Below are 12,647 nucleotides of genomic sequence, written 5' to 3'. Positions count from 1 at the left end.
AGTGACAAAACGATGTTCTAATAGCTAAGTAACCTCATGATCTGCTATGCTTCCAACTTTAGTGGAGATGGCCCATTGGAAAGCATGCATCCCTGGGGCTTGGGCACCTGGAATCTGTCCCAACTCTGCTGCTAGCTTTCTGTACTTCAGTGCCCTTCCTCTCAAAAGAGCACCTCAATCCATGAATTAGGGGTGATGTAAAAATTGATCATTTTTTTTAAGTAGTAATATTCAAGGTATGAATATCAAGATCATTCCCCATTTTAGAGATGAGGTGCAAAGTCAAGCATTTAATTGCTGACCCTTGCTCTTTCCTCTCTACTTTATGAAATCATCTTCATTTGGAAAAAAGAGGTTTGGAAATTAAAATATGAGGTTCAGTGTTAACTACAGCTTAGTTGCCATTGAGGCAATTAAGACTCATATCAACAACTCTGATTTAATTACTTTATCAAATCATTAGGTCAAATGACAAAACCATACTTCTTCTTGTTAGAAGTCAAACATTGTGATAGAAATTGAACATCCATGATTTTAGTAAAATAATAAAAGGGAAAGCTTAACAGTGAAACTCTAGAACTAACATCCCTATTAAAGTAGCAAGTAAAGCAAGAATAGCCATTATCTTTGCTATTACTTAGCATGTACTCTAAAAAGTGTAAATCTATGCAGTTAGACAAGAAAAATATTTAAAAGGATGAAGCAAATTACTATATTCAATTTCAACGTGGTTATCTCCCTAGAAAACTCAAAAAACTCAGCTAAAATGTGTATCATTCAGAACATTGTCCAATAAAAAATAAACCAATTAAAATAGCTATTCTTTATACTGCAGCCCTGGTGGTACAGTGGTTAAGAGAGTGGCTTTATACCTTATACTAGCGGAGCACTGGTGGTTAAAGCGCTTGGCTAACCAAAAGGTCAGCAATTCGAACCCACTAGCCACCCTAAGGAGAAAGATGTGGCAATCTGCCTCCGTAAAGATTTACACCCTTGGAAACCCTATGGGGCCATTCTTCTCTATCCTATAGGATCACTATGAGTTGCAATTGCCTCAACAGCAGCAGATTTTTTTTTATACTTTATACTAAAAATAGTTACTTAGAAAATATAGTTCAAAAATCCACTTCACAACAGCATCCAAAATATAAAACAGCTAGCTACAAACTTGACAAGAAATGCCTAGGATAAAAATGAAGAAAACCACAAAAATATCTCTGAGGTAATAAAAAGAGAATCAATTCAATGGAAAGTCAGATCACGCTTCTTGACAGGAGGAGTATTTTAAAATTTAGTTCGTCTTAAATTAATGTATAAATTTAAGGTTAATTCAATAAAATTCACAAAGGTACTCATCAGGCATCTGAAAAATACTTCTAAATTACATCTGGAGAAACCAAAATAAGTATCACATTTAAGAAATATTTTAATAATAAGATCCAAATCATGCATAGAAAGTGTCTGTCAGATTTTCACATATATATGTATGCAGCCAGTAAACAAAAATATGACACTAGCAGTAAAGTAAACAGACGGATGTATGAGAAGAAAAGAAAGTTCAGGAAAAAAATCTAAATTGTGTATAATGTAGAGGATAATAAAGTGTTACAAAGCACTTGGAAATGACCAACTATCATAAACGATATGTAGAAAATGACCAGCCAATGGGAAGTGGTATATTTACTTCACAGGGATAAAAGATTGAAATGGGAAGAAAGAAAATACAGCTAAATATTGATATCAATGGGGTGACGAAAGCCTCGCTAAGGAAAATATTAAATAGAAAAAAAACTTGACACAAAAAAAGCAGTGTCTATATTTAAGAACACAGCATAATCAAAATGTGAAACATATTGAAACACTGGGGAAATATATGCAATAGGTATGTTAGGTCAAATGAACCCTGGTGGTGCAAAGTTAAGCATTCAGCTGCAAACCAAAAGGCTGGCAGTTAGAACTCACCCAGAGGCTCCGCGGGAGAGAGACCTGGTGATCTGCTTTCATAAAGATTACAGCCTAGAAAACTCAATGGGACAGTTTTATTCTGCCACATGGAGTCGCTATGAATCAAAAATGTACTCAACGGCACACAGTAACAAGACAGGTCAAAGGTTAATAGCTTTAAAAGATGAAGAGATTTTATGAATCGATTGCAAAATTGATGGATATGCAGTTTAAAAAATGGGCAAAGGACATGAATAGTCAATTCACGAAAACAAAAAAAAAAGAAATAATAATTATTCCAAAATCCTCAGCTTCACCAATAGTGAAAGAAATTGAAATTTTAGAATATGATTATATTCTGCTTATTAATTTGTCAATGATCAAAAACAGTAATAATATCTAGAATTGACATGGATGTGAGAAAATGAGACCTTTCCTATTTTACTGATGGAATTATAAACTGGTATAATATTTCTGATGGGCAGCTTGCCAATTAAGTATCAAAAGCCCTTTGGTCTAGCAATTCTACTTTAGGAATTTATGCTAAAAAATAATTAGATATTTGGCAATGAGAACAATGCTCTTTTATAACAACAGTCAACTGATACCATAATCCATCTTATTGGAATTAAGAAGATACTTAAAAGAAAATGTTGATATAAATCTATTGATGCACAAAATGTATGTTACATATTAAATGGGAAAAATGTGGACATATATTTTACAATTGCATTTTTTTTTAAAAAGAAAAATATGCAAAGAAAATCTGGAAGGGTATAAAATAGTAGTAGTTATTTCTGGGTAGTATATTATCAGGTTATTTTACTATTTTTTAATCTTATTTCTGCTTGTTTGTATTTTCTAATTTTCCTACAAAAATACACATTAAATATGTAATAGAAGAAAATTATAAAATACTTAGCAAATATATTGGTTTTAATTATTATGGCTGTGATTAGAATCGAAATTAAAGCAGCTTGTCCTCTATTCACATTTTATCTTGGATCCTATGTTTATGAATTGGATTTCAGATATTTCCCCTTTTGAAAATTATTGTTTTGACCACTTGGAGTGAACAAAAACATTTAAGAAAGAATTAAATAGAAAAGACATCCATTGAGCTCTATATTCATAATACGGTATGTTACGTGTATCAGACTGGACCCTCCAATACTCAGACTACAACTAGCTTTTTCACTTATTGGCAGTGTGACCTTGGATAAGTGGCTGAAGCTTCTGATGGCTCATATTCCTTCCTCATCTAGAAAACAGGGATGAAATTATCCAACATGCTTACCTCATGGGCCTGTTTACACGGTTCTTATGTTTTTAGAGACATTACTTTCAAAGTAAATACATCTCAAAATCTGGGCAGAGCAGCTCTTCATCTGCCCAAACAGCACGTTCCTGATATTAATAGTCCAAAATGGATTTAAATGTTGAAGAGTCATCCAGGATTCTACTTCCCTGTGGCCTGCTGAGTCTCTGAGAAGCTTGGGCAGTAGAATGGGTAAGATAAAATGAAATAAAAGGTTTGCACGTACTAACATAGTTTTCCCTCTTATATTTCTAAAGATGCTGAATGCTTATGCAGAGTTTAGGCAAACACAATGCTGATTATTTACATGGCATGATGGAAGTAAACACTCAAGGAGAAGGGAACTGGATGCTTTTACTCAGCATGATATAAACCATTATCTCATGTTTTCTATGGAAAACAGTCTCAGCCAAGAAATTTGGTAACTCAGTAGGCTATTAATAGGATGTGGAATGTGATTATTCCTTTTAGATTACTTCAAATATGTAATTACTTTTAGGAACTAGTAGAAAGAAACTCTATTAAATGATAATTATAGGACTGTATTTGCTTTAAGGTTCTGCAATAGCTCTAAGCATAGGGGTTTTCATTAACTGTTTGCCATAGTTAATAAAGTCATTTTTCTTAAAAAGCAGCAATTTCCTGCAGAAGTGGTAACTCAACAGTTGGAGTGGTCTTTTACAGGGGAGGCCACGGGAGATGCATTGTGCAGTAGGTTGGCTTACCCACGGTAATATAATCTCCTTGAAAATATAGATAACATCCCCGAAGTAGTGTGACAAAGTAAAACAATCGTAACTCCCAAGAGAACAATAAGTATTCATATAATATTTTCAGAGGTTAATAGCAACTAAATATTATTGCACATATAAAAAGCAAAAAGACAAGGCAGGTGACAGAAGCAGAGTTGGCACGGTAAGAAAAGCCTAGAAAAGTCTGCTGTTTGCAGGATGTGTAACACGATGGACAGGATGTTGCTGGTAATATACCCAAGGGTTAGACCTCAAATGCAAGTGGGGGATGATATCAAAATGCAGATAAGGGTCTGACCTCAAATATTTGAGAAAACAGATAATAAAAAGAAGTGGTTGCCAACAGAGGATGGAGGAGAGTCAAGGAATAGGAGGAGATGGAATGTGTGGCTAATTGCCTCCATGAACAACTGCCTCCTTTGCCATGAGACCAGAAGAACTAGATGGTGCCCAGCTACCATTACTGAACATTTTGATCTATAGAAGATTCTACAGAAGAATCTTGATCAAAAGGGGGAAAATGCAGAACAGAATTTCAAATACTCTTGGACTCTAGATTCTCTGGAGCCACGGGGGCTGGAAGAACCCCTGAAACTATTGCCCTGAGATAATCTTTAAAACTTAAACCAAAAATATCCCCTGAAGACTTCTTAAAACCAAACAGTAGTTTAGCTTAACTAGTAAAAAAAAAAAAGGTCTGCCTTGAGCATTATGTTCTTTAAAGAACTATCTATGGGGGATCAAAGTGACAACATCAACAAAAGATTAGATAGGAAGCTTAGGGGGCAGTGAGTATGCTAATGGGGGAGGAACAACTCAGAAAAGGAGGGTGAGAATGGTTGCACAACTCGAAGCGTGTAATCAATATCACTGCATTGTATATGTAGAAATGGTTGAACTGGTGTATGCTTTGCTAGTATATTCTCAACAACAACAAAAGAAGTGGTTGCATAAAAAAACAAAACCAAACCAGTTGCTATGGCGTTGACTCTGAATCATGGCAATTCTCATGCACATCAGAGTAGAACTGTGCTCCATAGGGTTTTCAGGGGCAGAATTTTTGGAAGTAGATCGGAAGTAGGCCTTTCTACCGAGGTGTTTCCAGTGGACTTGAACCTCCAACCTTTCAGTTAGCAGCTGAGTGCATTAACCATTTGCACCACCCTAGGATGTACAGTAGGTATCCCTCCATCCAAAGAATACCAGCGTTTTCTGGACAACTGAGTAAAACATCTGACTACTGATAAAACTACATACACACTGAAATGCATTGTTTTGAGTATCTTCTTCCTCAAAAATTGACATAAGCCTAGACTGAAACAGTATAGCAGTTTATCAACCCAGGGTGGGATCTGAGACTAATAAGGGAACTGAGAAAATTCAAAGAATGGAAGCAGGGATTCTCATTAACTCAAAGATATGCACGCATCTTAGAAAGTATTATGAGAAAATCTTACATGTTGCCTTCCTCAATTCAGCTCGGTAAACATTTATTAAATGTCCACTATACATCGGGGTCACCCTGATTTGGGGAAACATGTCTTTACAAAAGGAAATTCCTGTATTACACACAGGTACAACCAGAGGTATATGTGCACCTAGTTGGGAACTACTCATCTACCTTAAAAAACCCGTTGCGTCAATTCCAACTTACAACAACCCTATAGGACAGGGTAGAACTGCCCCACAAGGTTTCCAATGAGCAGCTGGTGGATTCAAACTGCTGACCTTTTGGTGAGCAGCTGTAGCTCTTAACCACGGCACCACCAGGGCTCTGCCTTGGTGCTCTGCAAATTTCTCTCTTTAAGGGGCTTGAGGTTTTCACATGTACACATTAACCAAAGTCATCAGGTAAACAAAAACTCCTAGCTAAATATAAACTTAAAGAACTTCAAGTAATTTTACCTATTCCAGAATGATGTGACTCATTTACAAAATGAATCAGGGGTTGTTTTGTAGGGTTCCTTTAAAATGCAAGGGGCCCTGGTTGTCTCTGATATAACTTCCTTCACATCCAGGCTCTCAAGAGCATCTCCACTGCATAAAGCAAGGCATTGGGAAAGAAAGTCCTTGTCACAGCACCTAAGACATTTGAATCCACCGTCTCATTTGGTTTATGCTTGATTTATAAGATCCATAATACTCAAATCAGTTCAAGAAATAATAAAAAAAGTATATCAGGTCATATCTCCCTCCATACAAGTGGCATGGGTAACACGTCTTTGCTTTAATCATCAACCCAGTAGGGTGCAGTGGTTAAGGCTGTAGTCCCTGGCCTCTGAGTGCCTGGGTTTAAACCCTAGCTCTCTTATTTGGCTGTTGGACTTTGGGGAAGTTACTTAGTGGATCTGGGCTTCATTCTCCTCATCTCACAGTGTTGCTGAGAAAATTGAATGGATTGAGTAAGGGAAGGACCTTGTGATGGTGTTTGAACATACCTACTGCTAATCATGGTCTTGATGAGAGTTACAATAGCGGTGGTGTGGGTAATAATACTTGTTGGGTTAGCTTAAGATCCTAAGACCCTGACCTCAGTCACTGGGAAAGCAATCAACCTGTAACATAGTTCGTGCATAGCACGGTGTTAATGAAAACATATATACTCAGGAGGACCAGCTTTTATCGCCATGTGAAATGATAGCATTTGTCTCCTGTTTTCACAGACCTGCACTGTCACAGATTTATAGGAACAGCTCCACTAAGAAGTAAGCTACAGAGCAAAACACTCTGGCTGGGAGTTACGAAACTCATTTTTGTCCCTAGTTCTGCCACTAATTTGATCACCGGACTTCATCAGTCTGGGCCTATACATAAGAACAACTATGTCTAATCCTCTACAAGTCTAGAACCAACCTGACCGACCAAATGAGAAGCAGAACTCACAATAAATTTTGCAGTGTTTACAGTGCACAAACAATGCTTTGATTTGCTCCCTTCAGGCAACAATCCTGCAACCACCTTTAGGTATCAAGCTCTGTCCCCAACCACACTGCATTACAACTGTGCTTGGAAGGGGAGGCCAGCCGAAAGATTACACTGCATTATGAAGTTGAACTAATCTCTTTTAATGCTTTACTTGATATCAATATTCATAAAGTCATGCTCTCCCCCAAGGGTTTATCAGTCTCTTAAAATAAATAAATAAATAAATGAAGTTGTTTGCATATTGACTCTATAAGCTTCCCCACTTGGTTTTCCCACTGCTTCATGAATATCAAAGCCAATAAAAAAATGTAGACTAGAATTAGACTCATTTTTTCATATGCACCAAGTGAGCCCATGTCTCAAAATAGAGGTGGCACTATTGTTTCTTGTTTGTTCTTCAACAGAAAGTCATTATTAAGATTAGTGAAAATATTTGTGCTCTGCAATATAAAAGCCATTTGTTTTCCATTTCTACTTCTCTGAATGCATTGGAACCTTGGTACGAACCTCTGTTGTCTCTGACTGTGAAATTTGGGTTGTGAATGATTTCAGGGGGTAGGCTGAAGATAAATCTTGGTCCATTGGCTGTGTCATCCTTGTCATCTGCACTAATTGTAACAAGTGGCTGAAAGAGAAAGGTGGCCCATGAATAAATCATGCTGATATTGGCACATCACTTATTCAAAAATTCCTGGCTGGCTAAAAAGCCAATTTGAATTACAGAACACAGCTCCAGAGCAAAACGAGGGCTCTGAGACACTCTTGAACGCTGGGAGGTACCTGCAGGTGATGCTTTCAGAAATAAACTCTGTTTCTAAATTCATTGCTCATAGCCAGGGAGGAGGGTGTTACCTGGTTGGAAAGCGGCTTGGTCTGATCGCTCTCACAGATGAAGCCTTCATAAGGGGCTGCAAACTTGGGAGCATTATCGTTGACATCAAGGACCCTAATGGCCACGGGGACTTTGGCTTCCTGATGGTGGTTGTCTGGAAGGAGAAAATTCATCAGACAGTCAAAGCCAGGGAGGAATGCCCATTGATCTTTGGGAAGGTGGAAGCTCTAGCTGCCCAGTTGAGCAGGACAGGGAAAAGCATTGTTGGTACAAAAACCACCTAAAATCTGAAGTGAGCTAGGTCTGTTGTGAGGGGGCTGTCCTGGAATAAATGCAAGAATTAGACCAGTAAGCACTAAACCAGGGGCAGTGGTGGTTCAGCGGCAGAATTCTCGCCTTCGATGTGGGAGACCCAGGTTTGATTCCCAGCCAATGCACCTCATGTGTGCCCACAACCCATCTGTCGGTGGAGGCTTGTATGTTGTTGCTATGATGCTGAACAGGTTTCATTGGAGCTTCCAGACTAAGACTGACTGACGAGCGACTTCCAAAACTCAGCCAGTGAAAACCCTATGGATCACAATGGTCCGATCTCATTGTGCATGGGGTCCTCATGAGTTGGGGGCTAACTCAACGGCAGCTAACAACAACGAGAACTAAAGCCACTTTTCCATTTCTGCTGACTTGGAAGCTGAGGTTTAATTCTAAAGCCTCATAATGGAACCTGCCCCCGAGCACAGTCTGTAGCAGCATCAGAATCACCGGGGAACTTTCATACAAATTTCTGGTCCTGATCCCAGACCTACTAAATCAGAGCCTCTGGGGGTGGGGCCCAGACATCTGTGTTATGGCAAGCCCTCCATGAGATTGCAATGCACAATCAAGCTTGAGAATCACTGCGCTGTAAATAAGCAAGAACCCACAAATCTTCGTTCTAAGGATTCTGCTGCTTCCCGTTTAATACAATGGAGTGATGACGGCTAGGGTAGAGTGGGGAGCCCTTCTGTGACAGCTACAGGGTTTCAAACTGCTGAGGGTTATCAGCTGTCTTTCCAAATCAGTTCCGCTAGAGAAAATGAAAGCATCTCTATTTGTCTATATGTTTTCCTAAGTAGATGACTAAAAATAATTATTTTGGCCTGAAAAATCTTCTTAGTGACTAAAAAAAAAAATCTATCTCAGCTGTCTGGCACTTTCCAGTGAAACCTGTGAGAGCTGGAACTCGACAGGATGGCCTGGTTTTTCTGGGTCTCGTTAAGTTTTCTGCCTTTGACAGGGCGCATTCACCACTTTTCTATCACTCTCTGTTTAGCGGGAAATATTTCAGTGTTCCTTCTCTGACAGGTTTCCACTGTATATGTATATAGTTATATATAGTTATATATATATAACTGTATGACTATATATATAAAACCCCATCACTGTCCAGTCGATTTCAACTCGTAGTGACCCTATAGGACAGAGCAGAACTGCCCCATAGGGTTTCCAAGGAGTGGATGGTGGATTCAAACTGCCGGCCCTTTGGTTGGCAGCTGAGCTCTTAACCACTGCACCACCAGGGCTCCTTATCTTTCTCTCTCTCTCTCTCCATCTGTCTATATAGTTGGAAGGAATAATAGTTGGTGAAGTAGAATTAAAATCCTTAGGAGAATACTTACGGATTTCTGCTGCAAAGACAGAGATGTTGAGCCAGGCAGTTTCCTCTCTATCCAGAGGTTTCGTAGTTTTAATAAAACCATCCTCTGGATTAATACTGAAAAACCTGTCGAGGTCAGTATGACGATCGATTGTATATCTAAGCAGAATGCAAATGAGGCAATTAGACTGAGACATTGGAAGCAGCTTAATATTTGAATATTTTTTCCATGCTATATTTAAAGCAACTTTTCAATGAATCACTTGAGGTGGAGTTTTTTTTTTTTTAATCAAATTTACTTTTCGAACTTCTAACTGAGTCTTTTATAGAAGTCATTTTACCACATTGGAATTCTTTATTCAGTACCATGAATGAAAGAACTGTTTAGCATATTTGATTGAGAAGTGTAATAAGAGTTGCATATTTCTCCATATTTACTACAATCACCCGTCACGTGAATATTTACGAAGTTGCATTTGAGAAGTGGGTTTACCTTGCTCCTAACTACTCAAAAAGTCACATATGTATCAAACCTTTGCCAGATTTTTGCATATGAAATGTTAAAGAGTTTCAAGTTTATCTAACTTTATCATCAAGAATCTTTTACGGCCGGAAGAATCAGTTTTCTTCTTATTGAAAGAAACATGCTAACTATATTTTGAGGGAATACTATGTAATTCTAGGGGTTTTCAGGTAGGGAGGTTCGGAATTCCAGGGTGCGATATGCAAAGCAGGCTGGCCATTCGTTTACATGTCACTCTCCCCACCCCTTAATGATCTGGGGCTGTGCCAAACAGCAGAGCTGCAAGGTTTTAGCTGCTCTTGTCCATCAGGAAGCTTGATTTTTTTCCTAATAATGACAAAAATTTCCGGAATATTTTTGGGGTGTATTTATGGCAAGCTGAGGAGGGAGATGGGAGAAAAGAATGATATACACTGAGGTACAGAAAGGTAAAATAACTTGTCTAGGGTACCCAGAGAGCTGGTAAAAACTGGAACCCTGGCTTTTACGGGTCTCTTCAACTCCAACCATACTAACTCCAGGGAGTCCCTGGGTGGTGAAAATGGTTAAGCACTGGGCTACTAACTGAAAGGCTGGCAGTCCAAACCCACCCAGAGGTGCCTTGGAAGAAAAGTATGGTGATCTACTTCCAAAATATCACAGCCATTGAAGACCCTGTGGAGCACAGTTCTACACAAGAAGATGCCATGAATTGGAACTGATTCAATGGTGAATGGTTTTGGTTTTTGTTTGTTTGTTTTAAATATACTAACTCCTAAAGGAAGAAGAACAAAGATAGGTCATGTTCACTCAGTAGCATGTTGCGCTTCATAATTGAGTGGTTACCTGTTCTTAGGGAGCTGAGCTGTGTTTTCATAGAATTTACAGAATACATATGTCTGAAGGTGTTCATTGAGGGTCACAGACTCAAAAATACTAGAGGTAGGAAAGACCATGAATATGCCATGGTGTTTAACCTCTTTGATTTACAAACGGTGGGATTCGCAAATGGTCCACACCTAGTTCCTGGGGAGCCAATTTCAGAACCCAGATCTTCCAGCTCGAGATCATGTTCCTTGCAGGAGTGAGGGACTGCCCAGAGAGCCACCCAGCACTTCACAGCATATAGAACGTGAGCTCACCTCCGATCTCACTTGATTTCACAGATCCCTGTGGGGATGGAATGACGAGTCCCCCTCCCCAGTGAGGAAATTGAGGACAAACAGTCACACACCTCTTAAATGTCAGAGTAGGGGCTCAGTAACTGAGCCCTAAGCAAAGAGCCCTATGTGGAAAGGAGGCAAAAAATAATAGAAGATTGTGTTCCTGCCATCGGAGAGTTTACTACTTGGTTGACATCATAAGCAAACACAAGAAGAAAGATAAGTGATAATTCAAGGCATTATTCTACAGAAGTTGAGGGCACAGATTTTGGTTTTGGAAATACCTAGGTACATGGTCATGCTCTATTACACAGAAGTCGAGTGATTCTGAAAAAGCCACTTAAACTCTTTGAACCTCAGTATTTATCTTTTACATTTGAATACTAATAGTACCAAATTTGGGGTTATCTGTGAGAATTAAATGAAAGAACAGATGTATGAAACATATAACCTAGTGCCTGGCACAATACATAATAGCTGCTATTATTTTCTTTTTGTGGCTGTTGCCGCTGCTGCTGTTCCACTCTGAGAAATGATCATGAAAACTCTCAAATGTCAATCTACAGAGTGTGACCTTTATCCTGTAGCCAGCGAGAAATCATGAAAGGCTTTAGAGAAGAGGAACAAATAAATGGAATCAGGCTATCAGGGCAATTAATATGGTGGAGTGGACAGGATGGTCCAAGCAAGAAAGAGTAAAGGAAGGAGCAGAGGAAATGTAAGGATTTGATGCAATTTTTAAGACATGAGTTGATGAGGTGTAGGGTGACAGAGGGAATGGGCAACTATGTGATGAAAAAAGCACCAAAAGGATTTGATGGATACTTGAACATCTGTGGGAGGCCGGGAGAATCTTAGTTTTTAGACTGAGTGTCTTAGAGAGGGAGATATTGAGAGATACATAAAGAAGGTCAATATAGCATGAAGGAGAGATTGGAATACAACTAGGGATATGCTCCATGCTAACAGAACAAAGACTCAACTGGATTTTAGATTTCATAAAGTTAAGAGTGGAAGCAGACTTCTTATTCTTTTAAATATGGTACAGTAAGTATATAAAACATATTTTGAATGAATGAATGAGCCAATGCAGAGAAAAATGAGTGGAGATGCACAATAGATAGAATAAATACAGAGTTAGAGTCAGGGAGAAAGATCAGGTTGGAGGCAGAAAATCTATAGCATCAACACAATTCAATCTTGTCATGGGTGAGAACTCTATAGGGGAGTGATGTAGAAAGAGGAGTGCCAAACTCAAAAGACTGAGACTTAGGGAGTCCCCACCACCTAGACAGAGATGAAAAAAACCAGTTAGAACACCAGGTATGGTACTGTCTGCACTTGACAACTAACCTAAAGGTTGCCAGTTTGAACCCACCCAGTGGCGCCATGGAAGAAAGGCCTGGCAATCTACTTCTATAAAGATTACAGGCAAGAAAACCCTATGGAGCAATTCTACTCTGTAACACATGGGGTCGCTATAAGTCGGAACTGACCTGACAGTAACAGGTTTGGTGTTTTTGGTCAGAGGCACAAAAAGGTTACTGCCAATGAAGGTAGGGGAAGAGATTTCAG

The 12,647-nt window shown here is 38.9% G+C and overlaps 1 protein-coding gene across 1 annotated transcript in view; it reads right to left on the bottom strand.

Moving 5' to 3' along the window:
* The window catches only part of CDH11 (cadherin 11), a 43,164-nt gene that overhangs the window by 16,254 nt on the left and 14,263 nt on the right, over positions 1-12,647 (bottom strand). The window contains exons 3-5 of the mRNA XM_023726853.1: positions 9,430-9,566; positions 7,792-7,925; positions 7,447-7,564 (exon numbers count right to left, since the gene is read on the bottom strand). Of these exons, the coding sequence (XP_023582621.1) occupies positions 7,447-7,564; positions 7,792-7,925; positions 9,430-9,566 (389 nt within the window). The remainder of the gene's footprint in view (positions 1-7,446; positions 7,565-7,791; positions 7,926-9,429; positions 9,567-12,647) is intronic.

The sequence above is a fragment of the Trichechus manatus genome, unplaced genomic scaffold, assembly GCF_000243295.1.
Source record: "Trichechus manatus latirostris isolate Lorelei unplaced genomic scaffold, TriManLat1.0 scaffold00014, whole genome shotgun sequence".
Lineage (NCBI taxonomy): Eukaryota > Metazoa > Chordata > Mammalia > Sirenia > Trichechidae > Trichechus > Trichechus manatus.
Note: the sequence above shows the minus strand (reverse complement) of the source record. Positions and strands in the feature narration are given on the sequence as shown.